A 22,693-nucleotide genomic window follows, 5' to 3' on the forward strand; every position below is an offset into this window, starting at 1 on the left:
TGAAATTAAATGACATATCTAGAATCAGCGCACAAAAATACATGTGCCCTGGAAATTTCATAACTATGACTAAATTAATAAAATTTTCTTTTCAAGACCAGTGTCCCCCCTTAAAGCTACGCAAGAAATTACCTAAATATGGTCTAGGCTTTGTAAGATAACCTTTTATCTAAAACCATCAGCTCAAGTGTAATTGCATATTTGAAATCCACAGAAAAAAAAAAAAACGCATTTGAGTGCAAAGTTTCATCAGACTCTAGCCATAAATAAAAAGTTAGTTTTAAGATCCTCGTCTCCCCATAAGGGCAAGAAGTGAAAGTGATGCAGCTGGGGAAAAAGAGCTAAGGAAGACACACGGATAAACTGACGCCACTGCCACACACAAGCACCAGAAGAGAGGCACCTTTGCAGGGAGGAGATTTGACAGTAGTGACGTATAATAGGGGAGAGGTCAAACACAGGTCAGAGACTCACAGGCACCGGACTTTTGGACCAGCTGCAGCATGTACTCGGCCCCTCCTCCGCCTGCAGAGGATGGGGCCTGGCCCCCAGCAGTCACCACGGTGCCCTGCGCACGTGGTGTGACAGCCCCCGGCGTCGAGACCATGACCAGGCGCTGCTGCTGCTGCTGCAGGCCTGGGTGGTGCCCCTGAGAAAGCACCGCCCCATGACGCGCCGTCATGGCGAAGGTGGTTCCGGCAGGCACACCCTGGTGACCGGGGCGCACCACCATGCCAGCTGCTCCTCCGTGGTGGGCCCCGGGGGTGGCCGCCACCAACCGCTGGTGGTGTGGGCCATGGTGGCCCGCCGCAACCATCGGCGAAGCTGCACGGGCTGCTCCCGACTGCTCGTGTAAAAAAAGAAGAGGGAAAACATCAGTCCAGAACTTCAATTTCAGAAAAAGCTCATTCCGCACTTTCATTAAAACGAACTTCTGATAAAATTAACACTAATCCCTTCAAGTTAGTCATAAAAAGAGCCTACTGTATTCACTGTTCGATTTGATCTCAATGTTTCATAGTCAAAATGTCAAAGTATTCATCTCAGGCAAACAACACTCTTGGAACTGTTGTTTTGTGCGACTCCAGTGTCCAGTATTACGGTATTTACCGTATTTACTCGCGTAATAGGCGCACTCGCATAATAGGCGCACCCCTAGTTAGAGCGCGAAAAATCAATTTTTTTATTTCCGCGCATAATAGGCGCACCCCGAACTTGGCACTGTGATCAATACTGTATTTACACGATTGCAAGCCAACGCCTCGCCACCCCCCGCTTCCCAATCTTTATTTTAACAAAGTTTTTGCTGAACTGACTACTGGTCCTCACTAGTGCTGCTGCGGACCCACAGCACGTACAACGACATCGCGTAGAACAGCCGCACACAGTTTCAGGGATGCTCACTTTAAACGTCTGTTTGGAAAGCTTCATCTCCAGCCAGAAACGTTCCCGACTTAGGCCCACAAAAACCTCGGCGCTTGGAGTCGCAAGCGTGTACGAAAATTTAGGGACGCCGCAGTCGCAACTGCTGCGTCGTATTTTCCGACCTGCCGCATCAAGAGCAAACTCCCCAGCCGTGTAGCTGTGAAGTTGCTTGCCCATCTAGCTAAAACAGCAACGCTCTGGGGCAAAGCCATAAACCACGAGCGGCAAAGCCATAAACCACGATAACTATGGCGCTACCGCAAATCCCTTGACAGCAACAACAACAACAAAAAAAAACGAGCTGGAGATGCTGATGGCGATATAGATAGCAAACGCTCGCGGCGGAAGAAAACGATGATGATGATGATGATGAGCTTGGCCTTGGGCGCCCTCCGTGGGCTGCCTCTGGAAGCTCCTGTGCACGTGCGTGGCCTCCGCGATCAAGCGCCCGTTGCGCGCAGCCGGAGCTGATCGCGGAGGCCTCGGCGCGTTCATTCCAAAGGCTATTCCCGCGTGTGTCGTGGAAAGTTTCGGTGCGGCCCTTACACGGATCTTTTTTTTTTTTAACACTTTCTTCGCGGAAACGGGGTGCGGCCCGTACACGAGTGCGTTTACGCGGTGTGTTCAATTTTGCGAGGCGAAAAATTTCCGGAAATTTTACCCCGCGTAATAGGCGCACCCCGAACTTTTAGCCGGATTTTCTGGAAAAAAAGTGCGCCTATTATGCGAGTAAATACGGTATACTCTCATGCTTTATTTTTTTTTTTTAAACTCGCGCTCTCCAAGCACGAATCACGGCCAGGGCAAGGCATGAACCCAGCTACCAATGCAGAATGGAGAATGATGCTACTGCAGAAAAACCTTTCCATTTCGGCTGCCAAGTCTTCATAGACTACGGAAATTGCTATCGCCTTTACTGCGCCAAAAGTTTCATAGATCACTTCTTTTTCAAGAAACCCATGCAAAGTATTCTCCAATAAAACCGTGCAAAGATCAACACAAAGCATCACAAAGCCATCACAGCACCAATCACACACTTTAGAGACCTCATAATGAAATGAAACTTTTCTCGGCATGTGGAGGTGGACTCTATTTTTTGGCATAGGGACTACACAGAGTCCATAACATTGGCCGTGGATACGTTCCTATGAAGTGTGTGATGGTTCCTTGGTAAAGTAAAAATATTGCACAAGTCTGAATTAATGGGGTCTGAAAAATCTGCCCGCTACTGTAGACTTCGTTTTCCATTTCATTTGTTTGTGTTCAAGTTACAAAATAAGGCCCAAGAATTACAACAACACATTTGGGGCCTTAGCAACACAGAAAAACTGGGAGGAGTAAGTTAAAAAGAAATAGTTCAAAAACAAGCCATGAAAAAAAGCAAAAAAAAAATCCAACAAGAAACCAACGAAAAGGAAACAGCAAGCTTAAAAAAATAAACACTGCACCTGGGCGGAAGGAGCTGATGTTCGTATGTGCAGCCTGATCTTGCCCGGTGGACACCTGGGCGGTGGAGGCGGGTGGCTCTCAATGGTTTCAACAAAGTGGCACGTCGTCTGGAACTTCTTGATGCGGTGCGCAGCGAAGGCTGTCAGACACAGCTCCACATCGGCAAGCAGCAAGTTCAGGGCCGAGAAACTAACATGCTGTTGAAGCAAACAAAAAGATAAAAATTCGAGCTTAGAAAAACACTGCAAATGCACTGCTGGTTGCGAGTCCACTGAGGTTCTTGCATTTTTCCATAACCGCATGTATGTTTTGACAGTAACAGTTAAATTAGACTACATCACACGTCTAAGCTGAAATCAAATCTTCATCATCACAAACTGCGCCTACCTTATATTTTGCGACACCTGCACTTAGTATGCACTAGGAACAAAAAAAAATGGCCCGACTTCTACACGACTCCATTCCGGTAGTCTCACAGCTTTCAGTTATGAAGCGGCCCCTAAAGGAAAATAGGAGCCATTTCATCAGAACAGATGACAGCATAATGAAAAATGCCAACGTTCATCTGTTCTGTGGCAAAATGGATTAGTGACACATATTTCAACGCATAAAAGAGCGATTCGAATCTCCTTGCTCGAAATAACATTTGCTGGCCTTTTCCTTTTTAAGCCAAAAATTAGCAATCCACAATCAATTTCTTTTGGTTTTGTGCTTCACAGATTTTTTGATCCAAAATCACCCCTTCAAACACTTTTGAGAGGACCTGGGCGGCAAAATCAGAATGCGGGTCATAGCAAGAACAAGCAGCCCAGATGATTACCTGCACACAAAAGGCTAACTACATCAGCAGTGAGAGGTAGCCAGGTTCAGAAAAGTTCTTCCATAATGTGACTTGTAAGAAAATCCGGCAACCTCATATCTGCCATCAAAACACACGTCCCCTAACTCTTTCCTTACCGCGCCCACTGAGCACTGTTAGCCCGTTAACGATTTTGCACTCAGATTTCAGAACCTTCCCAGTTGTTTGCGAGCATGCTGCAAGTTTAGCTTGTAGTCGAAGACACGAAGTGTCATTTCCGATGTAGGTTTCTTTTTTTCCCATGAGGCAGCATTTTTATTGAGAGGCGGCATGCCAACGAAAACTGCATCCCAAAAATTATAACCAAAAATTTGTGCCATGCAAAGAAAAAATTATAGGAACATCCTGACCTGTACAATGGCAGCAGGAATGCAATGAATGCTGAACCAGCCTTCTGCTACATTTCGTTAACTCTGCAGCCTTTTCACAAGATTTGGCGGAAAAATATATGTTAGAAAACAATTCTGTGCAGATATAAGAGTGAAATTTTGCGACAGTAGTCAAAATTATTTCTATTATTCTCATAAAATTTCATGTAAATACATCACAAAATAAAATAAATTTGCTGAAAGCTGCACCTCAAACCCCCTACACTTGAAAGCACTAACTACATGAGCTGCGCTGGGGCTGCTCCTGTTCTTCCGGACTGGCAGCAATGCTCCTAAGAGCCTCAGAAACAGAAGAAGCCATCAATGTCAAAAGCTGCTTCGAGAATAAAGTGTGAAATAGCCTCCACACTGGCTGCTCACCTTGAATGGATCATATTTACAGATGTCATATACAAGGGAGGCGGTATAATACACGAGCCCTTCCATACGGTAGGGCGACACGATGGGTCTCGGCTCGAACATGTTGGGGTGATTGCACACTTTGCGGAGCTGCATCAGCACATTAATAACGCTCATGAAGTTGCCAGTGGCCAGCGTCTCCTTTGTCCTGCACACATGCAAAGACACATACCACAACTATGCAACAACACCCAACCAGACTCCATGGCTCAAAAAACACATCAGTTTCTGCACGAGCAGTTTGCATGGACCAAACACACCTCGGCGTCAAGGAAACTGAAGAAAATGCTACTGGTCAAAAGAAGAGACAATGTACAGCTCTCAAATTAACTAGAAAGGTGCATTTCAATCAGACGCAAATAAATCGCAGCACCCCTCATTTGTATCGCTAACTGATCACGACAAAAGAAGTAGTCCTCTAAGCTTGTGCATACACCTGCTGACATACTCATGGTACATGGAAGTCATTAAAAAGGATGAAATCGTTTATGTTCTCAACAAGCAACCTCACAACTGCACGCAACCTGGATCACAAACACAAATCTTTGATAGCGAAGTTTTTTCTTCTTTGTCTTCAATCTTTCACAAAGGTCTGTATAAGTGCACTAAAACACATCTAGCCTACAGTAATACAATGTCCATCGTCGCTGCTCCCAAAAATAAGTGTAAGCATGAATTGTTTTGCAACTGGCAACTTTGCGCTTCTGTTGCATCACATCTGCTCTTTGAAGCCTTCATTCAGTACACTACCCCATAGGGCTTCATGCTTGACATTAAAAAAAATATCGCAGAACACCTACTTTGTCTGGGCCATGAAATCATCGTAGAGAAACCGCTGTCGCTTGGACAGCCGACAAAGCACCACGTGTTCGTACTTCTTGGGCAACTGCTTCTCCACCTCACATTTTAACCTCCGCAGAAGAAACGGCCGAAGCACCTGCAAGGGTCGTAGAAAGCCAAACACCGCAGTTTTGGGCAAACACATATTTGGCAGCTTCAGGTTAAAGCACACATACCCGGGAATTTATTTGGCCTCTATTTTAAACACAGCATGACATAACCTATATGCCACCCACAGGTTTACTTTCACAAAATGACACACTATCCATTCACAAGAGAATGTGTTCCACCCTTCTGAAATTGTAAATTGTGGGGTTCAACACATCGGCTATGAGGGACACCGTAGTGGAAGGCTCCGGATTACTTCACACCACCTGGGGTAGTTTAACGTAAGCTTACACCACACAGCACATAGGTGCCTTTACCTCCGGCCGGCTCCGTAGCCAGAGCACCCGGGTTCAATCCCAACTCAAGTCCTCCATATACTGAGCCTGAGGACCCAGGTTTAATTAAGCAACAATTTCATTAATGGGATGAAACAGACCAGAAACATCGACTGTCATTTCCAATACAGCAACACCTATTGCTCCACAAGGAAACACAAATTGCGTTGAGTGTGAGGAGGCTTCACTCCATGAGCTACGAATGGCACATGGCAAGCGCGCAATTTCAGCACACTGGAAGAACCCTTTCATGCGAAACCTTCATGCTGTAACAGTGACAGCAAAAACCACCGCAAGGCTTTCCATACAAGCATCTTTGTGTTGATGGCAGCAGAGGCAGCAATGATGAGAATAAAGACAAGACATATGAACACCAATGCTTGAGGTATTTCGTTCATAAACTTCTGCTTCTGCAGTTTTGTCCTTCGTATAACATTCGTGTATGTCCCTTTTCTGTTTCGTGTCATTTAAGGGGGGATGAGGGTCTTGAAAACTTTTTTTTTATTTGTTAACTTATCTTTCTGAAACTTAGCACCTGGGTGTAGCATTGAATGCTGATTTCGAATATGCATTTAGATTTCAAATATCTCACTTGGAAGAAAATATATGGCAAAATAAAATATCCTAATTGGGTCATTTCTTACGGGCCTTTTTAGTAATTTATCAGTTAAATAAACATTTTTAAAGAATAAGCAGACATTTGCAAAGGCCCAAAGCACATCCTAAAGCTAACAGAATGTCTACAAACCAATTTTGTTGATCATAAATAAACAACAAAGTTGGAAAGAAAAAATGACGTGGCAGTAATTAGCTCACACTTTGCCTAATTGCTCATATATCATGTTTAAAGGAAAAAAGAAAGCTTTAGCATGTGCTTTGGGCCTTTGCAAATGTCTACTTATTCTTAAAAAATCATTCTTTAACTGATAGATCAATATAAAGGCCCGTAAGCAATTGCCTAATTTGAATGTTATTTTGCGATAAATTTTCTTCCAGGTGAGATATTTGAAATCTAAATGCATATTTGAAATCAGCATTCTATGATACACCTGCGTGCCAAGTTTCAACAAGTTATGTCGAAAAATAAAAAACAAGTTTTCAAGACCCTCATCCCCCCTTAAAGCCGACCTCATATTACAACCATTCTCAGCACTACATTCAGGTAAATATGGTATCTGACCTTGAGCTATCATTTTTGCAGCGGCAGTCTCAAGGGCCTCGCGAACAATGTTTGAGTGATTGCATATTTTCCTCAGAACACAAATGAGGCATAAACAAAAATACCTTATGCAGGCGTTTGATCAGGCTCTCGTTGTAGTCGCTGCTGCCCTCGATCATGCCTGTGACGGGATTGGCAAACCACTCGCGGAACTCCCGGTGGGACTGGAACACACTGGGCATGAGGAAGTGCATGAGCGACCACAGCTCCATGAGGCTGTTCTGCAATGGCGTGCCAGTCAGGAGCAGCCGCCGTGAGCTCTGGAAGTTGAGCAGCATTTGCCACCGCTGCGACTTGAAGTTCTTGATGTGTTGTGCTTCGTCGAGAATGAGGTATTTCCATTTCTTGCGCCTAAAGGCCTGGTGGTCTTGCACAACCAACTTGTACGAGGTGATGCACACGTGAAAGGCGTTGGGCTTGGTCCAACCCTGCACAGAGCCAGCGGCACAGCTCCTTGAGCAATTTTTTTCTAATGCAGTGATTCCGAACAACACCAGGCACACCTTCAAAGGAGCGCAAAAAAGGCTAACCAGCTACCAAAACTGCCAAGCAGGAGCCTGAGAAAATATGACTGCTAGCAAAGGACAACCAGAGGCAAAAGCACCTGCAGGGCACCTCTGCAGTGACCACAGAAGCAGATGGCAGGATGCCAAAGGCAACCAAATTCATACAGCACTTACTGAAGAAAGAGTTCCGCTGCAACCCTCACTCTGAATCATTTTCAGAAACCCCAGAATAAGGGGCAGTCGCCAGCTACAAATGCCTTCAATTTCTCAGCAAAAACAATGCTGCAAGTTAGCCCTAGTGTCACAGGCAAATTGGCACACACTCTGCACTGGTGCAGAAAAAGAATACAGTCGAATGCCATTTCAAAGAAATTCATGGGACCCGAGAAAAATTCCGCTGAAGCAAAAGCTTTGCTGTCGTGGAATCGGGCCTGAACATCTGACTCACTGGACCGGACAGTTCATGAACAGTGTTCATTTTCCAGAAATCTGCCTGCTTCAGTCCACCTTTCGAAATCAGCGCCGTGGTACCATTTTCTTGGTACATCGGAAACCTCAGAAGATTGACGTGCTCACATAATTAACGGACCCGCTACATTTGCTGCCAAAACTATTTTTTCCGCACACATTTTAAAACCATGCCTGCTACACTGGGCATTTCTGTTGGTTCTTATGCAGTCTTCATTTTTTTTTTTTTTTTTTTAAGAGCAGTAGTGGTAAGTCAGAGAAGAACGTGGAATGGTCAGATTTCAGTTTCAATTGCGGGACCATCTCAGAGAACCAGGACATCAGCAGATACTCGCATGTGTTTTGCTTTACTGTTCAGATTGTATTTTATGTAGTGCGCTTATTTCATGAATGATGAGAGTGGTTTTATTTGGTGCCTTAGGGTCTTTGGAACATAATGCCAACATATTTTATCAAATGCACCAGCAGATTTTTTAGTATGATGATGTCAAGGAAGGCCATGCAGCCTTTTCCGCGCCATAGGCCATCGATCATTTTATGACCGACGTTTTGAAACTGCCACCAAAAATTACAAAGTTGGCACTACTGGACAAGCAACACCATCTAGTTTGCTTCTATAACAACATCTCTTTGGTTTCAGTTCTGTGTTTTAATTTTCTAACGCGAGGAGGCAACATGAAAAATGAAACTTTGACCGGACATAGTCCGCCGGTCGGCTATCGTGGAGTCTGTTGCACAGCAGGACAGCTGCTACAACAGCAGCTTGCCCGGCAACGAGTGAAGCAGACTGCTCCTTCTATGCTAGACTACAAATCACAAAGTGTAGACTTTCGTTTGAGTTTTGGGTCTTGTCTCGATGGCACCTCTGGAGCAGGGTCCTTCCAGATAGGCGGATGTACAAGGGCAGCATTGCTTCTGCCATGTCTTTTGCAAATTGCAGTGGTGCCTGGGTTCTGGTGCACGCTCAGCTCTTGCAGCATTGGGGCGACACCCCAAATTTTCTCCAGTGGGGCATAGGCTGAGATCAGAACATTCGTCAGTGGACGTGACATGCCTGCATGTTCCATTACGGCCTTCTACATTGCGTCCATGTCACCATCATTAGATTTTAGAGCCCAGCCGTAATATGTGCTCAGACTCGGGATGAGCTCATTTTACAGCCAGCTCTCCCACTAAGGCTTCGTTTCCCCTCTCCTTCTTGCTTCTGCCCTGAATTCCACATTGCCATCCCCATGCGCTCTTAAACATGGTTCACACAGTCTTCCTTTTGCACATTGATGAACCCACAGGCTTTCGCTCCTTGGACTGCAGTGCATGCATGGCTGTCAATATCCCACAAGATGGCTGCATACCGCAAACCATGCAACTCTAGAGATCTTCGGAAAAGTATAAGCCCGGCTTCGACCTCCGCGCGGCCAGCTTTGCTCTCACTATATCCCTGGCACCGGTGTGTTGTCTTCCAAATTGTATAGCCCTCAGAATCAAGCTTCGGTCAACCCACACCCTAAATGAAAGTTCGAGACCACAGTGTAGTCTAGTTCATACCCTGTAAAGAGCTCAAATCACTGCACGAACGCCTCTGTGTGAGGAGTGACCATAGGTCCTCCAAGTGCCATCATAACTAACTGCTATGTTGCCTCTACGACCAAAACATAGGTCTTCGTAGAGTGTGGCCACTTACTGTGCACACTGGCTAATAGCGACTTCAACCACTTGCATGGTAGCAAGTGCCAATGTCAAGATATTACGATTGGCGAGACATTACTAATCCTGCAAATATATCATTCATAGCTACCTGGCCATTTCCTGTCAATATCATCGCTCGCATAACCGGGAGGTTGATGTCGAATGGGCTGCATGTCTTAACTATCAACTCGAGGCGTGCTCCATTCGGCCGTAATGTCTCCACAGTTTTTGCACACAACAGTCAACTTCACCGCGAGGCCGTGGTCACAATCACCTCTCACTACTACATGCACAGGCTCGTTGCATGTTTCACATGGCAGAACTTGAAGGAGCAAGTAGTTCACTATCACGTAAGGAGAGGCACAGTGATCGGACACCTGAGCCATTGCTGCCCTGCTCGCCTCAGCGGAAGGCTCAAGCTTCTGTGCAGTAGCTAATATCGATAAAAGTCGCTGAAGTGCCACCTTTTCACGGACGTGAGCCTTGCGCACTTCTCTATCTCCCATTACATGGGTGACTATCCTCACATGGCCAGAGTCGACGTTGCGCACGCTGAGGGGGGGGATGGCGACCTCACACACCTCCCTGTGCCCATGCAGCTGAAGTCAACACTGCGCTATCTGACAGGGGAAGCGATCTCGCATACTTCTCTGTCCTCGATCAGGATAACATCAGTGTTTATCATCGAGTGGCCGGAGTCCACACCTTGCATGCCGTCAAGGGAAGCGTACAATTTAAAGGTCCGCGTGCCATATGAAATAAATGTAATTTTGAAGCCAAAATATGCTGATCGGTGCAGAAGGGTCTCGGGAACAAGAAAATGAAGACTGAAAATGCAATTTCTGGGCAGATTTTTGGCTTTCAAGTGCCACGTTCCTGATCCTAAACCATCCCCACCTCAAGAGACTGATGCTCCACTTTAAACATATGATCATTTCGCAGCACCTTGGCAAAACGTTCGACACGAAGGTTTCCAAACTGCACAATCATCGATTAAAGCATTTTGTAGAGTCCAAGAAATCTAAACTTCCAGATTTCACTCCATGTCAGAAATTGGCCCTGAACATGCGTCAGTGCTACAACAGAGTTGGGAACTCATGACGAAAGCACAAAATACATAAAGGCCAAATTTTGGATTCCCAGAACACGAGAATTTCAATGGAAAGAGTTTCTCGGTATCCGGTATCACATCAGAGGTAATGAACATTGAGGAGTCAACAGCAGCTGAGTGTAAACTGTTTATTTCCAGCAGAGAGTTGGGGTTCGAAAGAAGAGAAAGTGGTGCTGACAGAGATAGTGCAGTGCAGAGAGAAAAGCTGAAATGAAGTATAACAGGATAAAACACATACCTGCCGCTTTTGCTTGCGCTCCTTAGGGATGCCATAGTAGGTAAGGATCTTGAAGGCAGGGCACCACTTCTTGAACTCCATTTCCCAGTTGAGCATCACACTGGTAGGCACCACAATGAGGTGTGGACCCCAAATTCCTGCACAACCGAGGGCAATCACCCATTCTTAGTAATAACCTAACAGGATGCACGAACAACATAAGGACTTCGTCGCAGTTATTGATAAGTTAATTCTGGCCTCTAGTGCCTATGGAACTGGGAGAGCTGATACAACACAGAGCAGTGCTCCTTCAGCGACCCAAAGTCAGTACCAAGTCACCATGCATCAAGTGCAAGTAGCCCGAAACACAAAGACCCACTTACCCTTATCACAGGCCATGTGTGCAAGCAAGGAGATTGTCTGGATGGTTTTGCCCAAGCCCATCTCATCAGCCAGGATGCCATTCAGCTTCTTGTCGTGCATAGTCACCAACCAATCAAGACCAATGTGCTGGTACTCTCGTAAGCTGTGTTTCAGCAACCAGGGCACTTTTGTCTGGACCTGTCAACCACACACACAGGGAACAAAGGAGGCATTCACAATAAGCCGAAAGTTCCAGCAGCTTCAAAAAACGATGACGTAATACAGTATAACATCGTTAAAATAGATCCAGTTTCAATGGATACTAGGGACGAAACATAGCATACTGCCATGCTCGGTTGCTCTTCCTACCTCCGCCATTGGCTTAACTATGTTTATTGCAGATCAGGTTACTATGTACATTCAAACAGACGGGGCTCAATAAAGAGGACAATAAGCTGGTTCACACTTTGCTACAGTGAACTTTGAGGGCAGTGAACAGTGCTCAATTTCGATCACAGTTGCCAACCAATTGGCGTGCCTGGCGAGACTTAGTGGGAAAGAAAAAAATGACTCAAATAACCAAACGGCCGAAAAAACCTGTGAACTTAAAATGACTCAAAAAACCGGCTTCAGAAATCGCAAGCGATATTATTAGATTGTATTCAAGCCAGAGTCTAGCTTTCGTCATGTCCATACAATATCTCAACATCAACACAACACTGCGACACGATCGCGGGTCATGCAGTGAACAAGCCACGCGAAGTGAGAACACAGTGTATCCTGGGGCAGCGATGGCTGCAAAGACCGAGGAAGGGAACCCACTGGAAGCAGCGAGATGAAGCAAGAGCCTTAAAAAACTTGAATTACTTAAAAAAAAAATGTTTCGCTAACTGCAGCAGCTGTGCACTGCGAGGAAACGCTCGACCAAAGGCCGTTTTTTTCCTGTTATGGATTTCTGCCTAAATATTCACCTTTGCGGGGTGGATTTCTTCAAAAGCTTTTGATCTATTGACCCTGTTTGATTTGCTGCACTCCTAGCATCATAGTTCGGATGAAGACTTTCTCTGTTTTTCGATTTTATGCATTTTAAAATTCTTGTATGAAATTTTCTTTTCAGTGTGGATATGTTAACAAACACTGCATCGCAAAAAATTCAAAAACAAAGTTTCCGCTTTGCGGTTAAAAAATTCTAAGAATGTGTTGACCTGTAGCACGCACATCAGAAGGAACGCAATGAATGTTGAGCCAGTCTTTTGCCACATGTTCTCCTGCAGCCGCTCCACTTGTGTGTGCGAACAGTCACTTTTTCATCAGCCTCCTGTTTTTCATGCGCCACTAAGGATAGCAACAGCCTTACCGAGCACACTGTCGCCATCATCATCCTATCAACAGTTGTCGAAAATTAAACCAGTCACCTATGTAGGCTGCAGAACGCATTCAATGAAATGAAAGCTCACCTGTGTTGTGGACAGGGTGTTCCCTTTAGGCTGGAAGCTCTGGGCAGTGGCGGCTATGTCGGTAATCTCTTTGGTGGGGCCCTTGCTTATGTCCTCAGTCGCATTCTCTGTCTGTAACACACAATGGGAAAGACCCTACAACACGGACCACCACAACAGTGGAAAACAAGCAGCAATGCCACTCTCAACACTGTTATGCTTCTGTGGGCAAGCCGTAAAATTTTACACCTTTCTCTCATTTGTCACTTCCTTGAAAGTGAAAAATTACTGCGTACAACTAGAATTTTTTCTCTTGCACTCAAACCTCGTTGGTGAACAGACAAAAAATCATAAAGTACCGTGTAAACGTGTGTAAGGGCCACACTTTTTTTTTAGCAGATTCAAGGAGCAGTTTTCAGGGTGCGGTCCAAACATGCGAGTTTCAAGTTTCAATCAAGTTTCGCTGGTTGCACGGTAGTCATGTTTTCTCACTGAAGGAGAGCGCGCCTAGTTTCAGCTAAACGTTTTGTATTAGTCGGCATAAAACACAGATAAGATGACAAAGTGGAGATCGTCAACATATATCTGCAAAAGTCCGCCGTGCAAGCAGAACGGTACACAATCGTCACCAGCCTCCAGGATGTTTTTAGCACTGTGATGATTGCAAGCACCTACTTGAAAGCTAAAACTGTTCGCAATGGTTCGCAAGCATCGTGTGCTCGAATTTCAATCATTTAATCCAGCAAGCTGAACCCCAGCAGCATTTCCATGTGGCCATCAGTTCAGTCGAGCAAGAAACACCCTTGTATGTACGTTCATGAGCAGACTCATCTAGACACTGCAATGGTGTGCAGTGGAACAAATCGCAAAGCGCTAGTGCTGTGTTAAGGGCACTGTACTCGTTCCTTGCTTTTATTTCTACGCAGCTTCACTTCAGCGCAAGTACCTGCTATTAACTTTCACTTTGTTTTCTCTGAGAGGACCACACGAGCGCTCCGATACAAGAGACTTTCGGAATAGTGGTTTGGTTTGGTGTATGGGGTTTAACGTCCCAAAGCGACTAAGGCTATGAGAGACGCCGTAGTGGAGGGCTCCGGAAATTTCGACCACCTGGGGTTCTTTAACGTGCACTGACATCGCACAGTACACGGGCCTCTAGAATTTCTCCTCCAAAGAAATTCTAGCCGCCGCGGCCGGGATCGAACCCGCGTCTTTTGGGTCAGCAGCCGAGCACCATAACCACTGAGCCACCGCGGCGGCAGACTTTCGGAATAGGGGGACCCTATAGGTTAGGAGGATAGGGGAATAGCGGGGCACCAGTGCAGTGACGCAGACCTCAGAGGCACGACAGTGCGGGTAGTAGACACAAGCTCTCCTGTTACTGCTTTCACTTTCCTGTACTAAAAATTCCTAGGCGTGAAACGGATAAAGTGCAGTTTACTGATCACGTCTAATGTGCAAGTCCACTTGACCTGCCTCGCCACTTTTTAGTGCAAAAGCGCTTACTTCACTAGTAAAGCTGAAAAACCCAGGGTATTCGGGAAGCCTCAACCTCTGACATTTGACAGAGTGCCAGTGGGGGGAGGCCTTGCAAAGCTGCTCCGTCAACATGCAGAACCGCAAATCGCCAACATGCAGGTGCAAGAGGCGCAAACGGGTGCAGGCAGCCTAGCTTCCAATTGTTCATGCCTCTTTATCTTCCATGGCGCTGTTGGCATGAGCAATATAATGCATGAACCGTGTCGCGAACGCTTGCCACAGTACCACTAGTAACTCATTTTGTGAGAGTAGGCCTGCTACCAGCCACCTGAGCGGGCACAACATAGCACTCGGCAGTTCAATACAGTCAAACCCGAATATAACGAACTCAGATAGAGCGAATTATTCCTTATAACGAACACTCGAAGTTGTGATATCGTTATCCATATGAAATGTATTTTTTATAACGAATTACACATTGGATACAGCGAACTCTCAGCGCGCGCGATCGCTCACCAAACGCCCGCCAACGCGCCTTTGTGCCCGCATCCAGTATCTCTAGGCAGCCATTTCCGGGCCGCACTCGGTGCCGCAATCGGTGCCGCAATCGCCGCGATCGCCGCTATCGCGTGCAATCGGTCGTCAAAGGACCGCCAACGCGGTACTGCGCCGGTTCCATGTCGCGACGCCCCGCTGCCTGCCCCCGCGCCGCGCTTTCGTGAAATGCAGGACAAACGGGCCGGGAGGCTCTTTCTGCAGTAGCTTAGGGCTCCCTCCACTGCGCATGCGCGGCCCCGCGACGCTTTCCCGCGTCTTCTCAGCTTTCTTTGCTCGCGTTTGCAAGTCGTGCTGCTCGCTTCCGGACGTCCCTACTTTGCTGCCGACACATTCCGCCGCTACATCCTGCAAGATTACGACGAAGCAGCGGCGTGCCGTGCCGCTTTCCTACAAACTTGAGATGATTAAAGGCTGACGTTGCCGCGCACTTCAAGATTCCGTGGAGCACGTTAAGCACCATCTTGAAAAACAATTCGGCCATCAGAGAAAATGCGCAGGAGCACCCAAACGCTGACGGCTGTCGTCTTCGCAAGCCGGCTTACGAACTCGTGTATAACGAATTTGGTACTGAGGTTTGTTAAAGGTTCGTTAAAAGCGGGTTCGGTTATAACGAAATACTTCATATAACGAACTATTCGCGTTGAATCATGCTATTCGTTATAAACGGGTTTGACTGTATATCCACTTTATAGCAAGCCACATTCGATATACAAGGTAAGAATTGCACGTTTGCTAAAAATATTTAGACACAGTTTGATAGAGCCGATAATTCGTATTATTCATGTTTGTTTATAGACATTCAACTGTAATAACGTCAGGAAGTCCTGCCCATGATCATAAAAGCTTAACTCAGGGAATCAGATATCAGCAAACCAAGACAAAAGCCACCAACAACATTTTGCATGCTATAATATTGCTTACGCTCGGCCCGTTTGAGCCGATAACACATACAAACCAGAAGTCAAGAATTCAGGACAAAAGCAGGCCTTAGTGCAGCAGTTATCACCAGATAGCTGACAAAAGAAAATAAACTGCTACCACAATCTGGTACCACAAACTGCTGCCCCCCCCCCCTTTTCAGAGTTCTTACAGCTCTTCCATTCACGCACACAAAAGCATGGCAGAAGCGCAAACAAAAAACACACCTTTCCTTCCGAAACAACTTCATCCGACATAGGGTTGATCAGGTACTCCATGCCAATGTCCTCTTGCACCTCTCCCTCACTCGATGTCTCCATGTCTTCTTCCTCTTCATCTTCATCCATCTCTTCATCAGAATTGTCAGTATCTGCGACAACAAGACATTGCAATGAGAATGCGCACCGCACAAGCATTCACACCTCACACCTGGACCAGTTTAAAAGCAAAGGTGTTTCTAGACCACAGGCTACCACGAGATGATGCACAACCAACCTAGGCCAGCACGGATACTACATCTTAGCCAATAACGATGCGTTGGCTGCAAAGATACTGTGGCATGTAGCTGAGAGCTGTTGGGAATGGCTGGCAAGATAAACTCAAAAACGAACAGCCAAGTGGGCAAATCTGTGAGGCAAATCTGTGACAGCAAGAAAAAAAAAAAAGGCTGCAACAGTGGAGTCTGACAAGCGTGGTCACAGAATGACAATATGAAGGGCAAATGCTTGCAGCTAGTGTCGATTTCTACCTGTAATCAAGAGATCTGAGCTAACTCTACACTTACTGGGGTGATTAAGATGTGACAAGCACCGCAGTAAGTGGAACATTTGGTACAAAACGCAACCTTGGGCTCGAAAAAAAGGACGCAACATCATGCACTGGCAGTGAATAATTACGAAGAAAGACATATAGATATACACTTCAAATTTCAAATTTCAAATATTTATTCCAACATTACACCATACAGATATAATGTCGAGGATGGCAGGCAAAAAGCGTGGTCACAGAATGGCCAAGGCTTCGCAGGCCAAGGCAGCCAGCGCACACTAATCAAGAACAGCAACAGCAATTCTGCTTTCAACCAACAAACCATAGCCCAGAACACCTGTCCAAACAGGCGACTTGCCTTTCTCGTTGTCAGCCGTGTCATCTTCCTCGTCGTCCTCACCGGAGCTCCCAGCGGCATTTGGCACCTCAGCATCACTGGCATATGCGCCGCTATACTTTTCACACAAGGCATCCAGTGACATCTCACCTAAAGATGACGATGCCAAGGGACCCAAGGTAAGCTAGACCTCATTAACTGTTCTCAATGCCACAGCTCAAATGCAGATCAAATCCGAAGAAACCACCTTCACATCGGCACAAACCTCCCCCTTTATGTAAGAGCATCTAGGAGAGCTCTGAGCTAGGGGCATGCATTCTGAAATAACCAATTGAACATAACTGGAGCCCTAGTTGGAGACTAGACGAAACTATCCAGTCACCCACCGCTGTAAGACTGTGCACACTACAACCACAAAGAGTGAAGGAGCATTCTGCACACTAATGCAAAGTGGGCAGGCACAGGTTACCACATCTGTTAGAATTTACGCATGCTACCAAATTCAGCGAGTTCGCACAAGACACAATCAGAGTTTTTCGAGTTCCACAGTATACACTGTTAGCAAGCCAGATGCCACAGCACTTGCCTTCAGCCTTTAGTTCGTTCAGCTCCTCCTTGTGGTCAACACTTTTATCATGTTCCTCCTGCTCCTCCAGGGTCTCATCATCCTCCGCATCTTCCACCATGAAATCGTCATCTGCATCATCTACTTCATCGACCTTGGTCGACTCCACCTGCAAGAGGCAAGGAGCTCTCACCCTAAGCAAGTACGAGCAAGTGCCCACTCCCTAGCTCGACTGTCCCCGTCACGCAATCACACGAGGCTATCCATCTTAATGGAGGAATGAACGAAACACACATGCTACTACGTATTCCTCAATGAGCATTCCGTCCACTATGTGTGCTCCTTGCTTCATTCCCAATTGCCACCCTCACAACCATTCTGCTTTGTTTTACTTTTCCCAGGTAACATCGCAGATCAGGCAGATTAGAAGCATGCATCTTCACAAAGTGCCGACTTCTGTCTTAGTGCAGCTATCCAAAAGACAAGCAATAAGCAAACATTACCCCTCAATCTTGCCAAGGCACGTACGTACCCAGCAGCACTTTCAGAGCTAAGTGCAGTTAATGCAGCGCTTCAGTGTGCCTAGAAGCACACTGTGGCAGGAAGAGAAAAAGAAAGGATATCAGTGATTCACTCTACCAAAGCTCTTAAGGCTAAATTCGCAGCAAGGCCCTCCCACTGTCCATTCCTTGGGCTTTCAATGTCGTGCCACAAAACGTTGCAAGTAAGGTTTAAAAGGTTGACTACAGTATAGAAACGCAATGCGCTACTCGGCTAAAATGCAAAGGAATGCAGGTACATCTGCTCCCACGAGTCAGCTGTAAAGAAGCTTTTGGTTTCATTTCACCGCAACCCAACCACATCACAGTTACTTTCTGTAGTACCATATGGCAGTAGACTACATGTTTCCAAGGTTCTCACACTAACGAGCTAAACAGACTAGCACTTTCTAAAATGAAATATTTGCAGGTGGCTACCAGCTTTCAGCCAATATACACAAAACTCCCACACTTCATATGCATTCTCACAGTTCTCAGAAAATGTTTCAATCCTCAGTCTTCCCCGAAAACAATCCATCACCAATCCTTAGAGAACACCTAAACAGAATTTCATAATCAGTTTCCAGAGCGTTTTCCGATACTGTCCGTCAATACTCATCAGGAACGGAAACAAAGGGAAACAAACCATGTAGGGACCAACTGCCAAGGCAGAAATCCAATCACCCACCTCTCCACTTCAAGGCAAGCACTCTACTAAGCCACAACACACTAGTATCTGTTAGCGTTAATGCATGTACTATGTGTCAAAAAAGGAATTAAAATACTAGACATCACTGTTGGAGGCAATGATGATGGCGATGAACCTTAATAAAAAGCACTCCTAACCACATCATGTGCAATTCTATTTAACTACAACAAAGGTAGCCTTCACATTATTAAAACAACAAATGGCGCAAGGCACTCACATCAATGGGGCTCCCTGAGCGCTCAGAGCTGCCGTCCTCGTCATCCTCCTCGGCCTTGTGGCTACCATTGGTGTGAGGCGGCAGGGGCGATGCTGGCCTCTCCAGGATCTCAGGCGGCAGCGAGTCTAGCAGCTGCTCAATGGGCAGCTCGCCCTCTTTCTGGAGTAGCTCCAGCTCTAGACTCTGCTCCTCCTGGTCTGTGGGTGCTGTTGTCTCCTCACAATCTATCGTCTCTTCATCATCAGAGTCACTCACATTGGGTTGGAAGTCTTCATCTGACCACAAAAAAAAGAAATGCAAGAGATCCCAAGTCAGCACACTGGTTCCTCCTTGATTTGAACTCAGCCCACAGAATAACACAATCTATGGATGACACCTTGTTCCAAAGCAATCACAAGAAATTGAAAATTGAGGCGTACTTAGAGTGTCAAAAAAAGTGAAAACCTGCCGAATGCTACCTACACTGCCGACTCCTCTATATCAGTAAAGGAGCATGCTGCAGGACAGCCGTTCACAAGGGCACATTTGGTTTGGTTTGGTTTATGGGGTTTAACGTCCCAAAGCGACTAAGGATATGAGAGACGCCGTAGTGAAGGGCTCCGGAAATTTCGACCACCTGGGGTTCTTTAACGTGCACTGACATCGCACAGTACACGGGCCTCTAGAATTTCTCCTCCAAAGAAATTCTAGCCGCCGCGGCCGGGATCGAACCCGCGTCTTTCGGGTCAGCAGCCGAGCACCATAGCCACTGAGCCACCGCGGCAGCACAAGGGCACATTTACAGAAACCCTACCTAAAACTTTCAGTAGCTAATATGTGCAAATAAAGACTTGCAACAAAGAAGGTGTTTCACAAACCATTACCCTAAACATGCAAATTTTTTTGCAACATCACTTGCTATACCACATCAGCAAGCTACCACAGGCTGCAATGTGGGCAGCATTTCCTTTCTGCCCATGAAAGTGGCATGACTTCAACCACCACCAACTAAGTATGCTTTAACCTATGCTCCAGTTTTCATAAAAAATCAAGCACAGGGTTCATGCTGGCTTTGAGCGCAAAAATTCATGGGTTTTCAAGAACACTCAAGGCCTTACCAATATTGTTTTCAAGTACTAACTAGCATAGTGACTTATCCAAGCAGACTAAAAATCTGGTGATGACCCTATTTGCAGGTACCCTAGCAATACCTTTGACTAATGGCGTTGAACACCTTTCTAGCAATATTTTAGTAGAACCCAGCTTTGTTTGTAGAAACAGTGCAAAAGACAATGGACAAGCAAGTAGATGAGACAAGCACTGTCCCAGCTTAACCCAGCTTAGACCAGCAGCCAAAACCAGCTGTACCAACTAGCACGAGTCATGACATATAAGGCATCATTAGGATGCCAATTAGCAAGTAGCCGAGTCAATGCAAAACTCATGATCTGCAAATATAGGCCACTACTGAATTAAAAATAAAAAAAACCACACCAGAGTGTAAGACACTGACCATTTCTGGCGCAAAGTGAACAATCGCGGAAGAATGTTTCACACAGCATGGTCATAATATCGCAACCACTCTAATGATTTGCACTTATAATTTTAATTACCTTAACTGCTACTAAGCACCACATAAAGCTGTCTGTCCTGCTGAGCTTACTTTTCTGCACACCTCAAATTGGAACACCCTGCACACTGATGCTAAGATATACTCTGCTGTGGAGTGTATAGAGTCAATCATCAAAGAACTATTAAACGGTGCACTGGCCCATCCTTAATGTAATGATCCTAGGCACTCATAAACTACTCACGTGTGATAGAGCTCAAGTTATGTTCTATGGTCAACGTAGAATAACTAAAGGACCAAATTCCTGTGATCACTCACCATTTGAGGATCCCGACCGTGCAGGGCTAGCAGGTGCCTGGGCCGGTGTGGTGGCCTCAGAGGCCTCTGCGCTGCCCTTGCTGGCCGCCATGCCCTCACGCAGCCACGACGAGTACTTCTCTGTCTGGTCCATGATGAAATTGAGGTGCAGGTCAAGGGCCTTCTTCCGCTTCTCCTCGAGGCGCGTCTGCTGCTTGAATTCCACCAGCTTCTCGATGTTGGCCCAGAACTGCTTGATCTCCTTGGCCACCTGAGCAGCAACGCGCCGCAAACGTTGCAACTCCTCTCGTTCCGCCCGTTCAGCCCGCAGTTCCCGATCCTGATGGTAGCGCAGGACCATGCGGGCACACTTCTTGGCTGCCGCTTTCTTCCACTTGCGCTCCTGGGCAAAGTCGGTGGCCAGCCAGACCATCTCCTCAAGCAGGTAGTCCCAGTGGGCTTTAGCTCGCGGGGGCTCCTGCACCTTCGGCAACCGCCGTGCTGACCACATGCCATCCTTGCGCAGCTCGGCGATCCGTTGCATTACATACGCTTCCTGCTTGGCTCGCTCGACAATTTCCTCCTGGGAGCCAATGGACGAGTCGTACACGGCCGAGATGGAATGCTGGCGCGTGGTGAGCCGCGACCCGGGCCCGAGCAGCGCAGGATTTGCAGCACCAGCAGCCCCTGATGCAGAAGGCGCTGCAGGAGTTGCGGGTGCCGCCGCAGCGGCAGACTGGGGTTGTCGTGAGGCACCTCCTTTGGACGGAGAGCTTCCACTCGAAGCGGGGGTTGCGATGGCGGGTGCACGCAGCGGCGAGCTCGGCGGCCGCAACTGGTGTTGCAGTGTTTGTTGACTAGAAGAGGGAGAGGATGAAGGTGGGTCGGCCAGACCCCTAGGGCCAGAGGAAGGCACAGAGGAAGGTGATGTGGCAGGAACCAAAGCTTGACCTGTGCAGAGAGGGCCAGAGTAAGGCAGACAATCCGTGTGCAACACAGTTGCACTAAAGTGAACCAGTCAGCAATAGCAAGTAGTGGGCAGATAAATAACAGCTGGCTTGTAACAGCTAATACAAGCTTAAATAAGCCAGCCAAAGTACTATGCGCTGTACCCAGCAGTATCACATTCTAGATACTGCTCACAGTGTGCCTTTCAGGTTTCACCAAACCCCTTGGCATTTTCTTAACTGCTATGCTAATAATTCCATTCGCTATCATCATCCATACGTGTACTGGCACAAATGGCCGACTCGGCAATTTTAAAGGTCTTGTAAATGTAAATGCACAGTACGCACTGAAAGAATGGCCCGGTACAGCCAAACCTCTTAATAACGAACACTTACACAACCAATTACCCCCCCCCCCCCCCCCCCAAAAAAAAAATCTAAAAACAAGGTTTGGTTGGTCTAGGATCTATTTCAATGAAAACTGAATTCATATAAAGAAACAGAAAATGCAAAATTCGACGCAGTGCTACAGAAAAAGTTTTCTGTATTCGTGAAGTTCTAAATAAGTGAACGAGCACAGATAATCTACAAGAAACACAATCTTCCAATCGTCTGAATCACCTACCACAAAAAAAAAAAAAAAAAAAAATTGCAGACAATTACGTTACTTCCATATGCGAAATTTGAGCGCAGCTCATCAGCTGTTTCAGCTTTTCTATAGATTGAGGCAAAGAATTCGAGCAAGACATGTATGTACCATTAAAGACAATTTGTTAATATTCTTTCTTCAAGAAGCACTCCACTAACAGTTCTTGATCGCCATGAAGGAAGCTTTGTGGACGGAGACATAAATGGATATATACTCCATTAACACCTCTTTCTTTTTTTTAGCGCTTTTGTAGCACTTGTGTCCCGTCCTCGTTCCTTTCTAGTGGTGTGCATGGTTTGGCGCTATTTTTTTTTCTCTAATTCAAGGATATATACTCGACTTGCTGCACCA

General features: G+C 46.3%; 1 protein-coding gene and 1 pseudogene across 8 annotated transcripts in view; both read right to left on the bottom strand.

The window, feature by feature from the left end:
* Positions 1–22,693, bottom strand: part of dom (domino helicase) — a 104,347-nt gene that overhangs the window by 57,779 nt on the left and 23,875 nt on the right. For 7 of the 8 annotated variants that reach the window (XM_089574941.1, XM_089574938.1, XM_089574936.1 and 4 more), the window contains exons 5-17: positions 20,768–21,697; positions 18,901–19,175; positions 17,457–17,604; positions 16,892–17,020; positions 15,993–16,135; positions 12,832–12,942; positions 11,395–11,572; positions 11,033–11,169; positions 7,089–7,451; positions 5,322–5,458; positions 4,483–4,669; positions 2,874–3,071; positions 475–844 (exon numbers count right to left, since the gene is read on the bottom strand). In XM_089574941.1, coding sequence (XP_089431067.1) covers positions 475–844; positions 2,874–3,071; positions 4,483–4,669; positions 5,322–5,458; positions 7,089–7,451; positions 11,033–11,169; positions 11,395–11,572; positions 12,832–12,942; positions 15,993–16,135; positions 16,892–17,020; positions 17,457–17,604; positions 18,901–19,175; positions 20,768–21,697 — 3,306 coding nt within the window. The remainder of the gene's footprint in view (positions 1–474; positions 845–2,873; positions 3,072–4,482; positions 4,670–5,321; positions 5,459–7,088; positions 7,452–11,032; positions 11,170–11,394; positions 11,573–12,831; positions 12,943–15,992; positions 16,136–16,891; positions 17,021–17,456; positions 17,605–18,900; positions 19,176–20,767; positions 21,698–22,693) is intronic. The other variant, XM_089574939.1, reaches the window with a different exon arrangement.
* On the bottom strand, positions 8,138–10,782 carry LOC149364953 (uncharacterized; annotated as a pseudogene).

Source organism: Amblyomma mixtum, chromosome 2 (assembly GCF_055824585.1).
Source record: "Amblyomma mixtum isolate Tamu chromosome 2, ASM5582458v1, whole genome shotgun sequence".
In the NCBI taxonomy this organism is placed as follows: Eukaryota; Metazoa; Arthropoda; class Arachnida; order Ixodida; family Ixodidae; genus Amblyomma; species Amblyomma mixtum.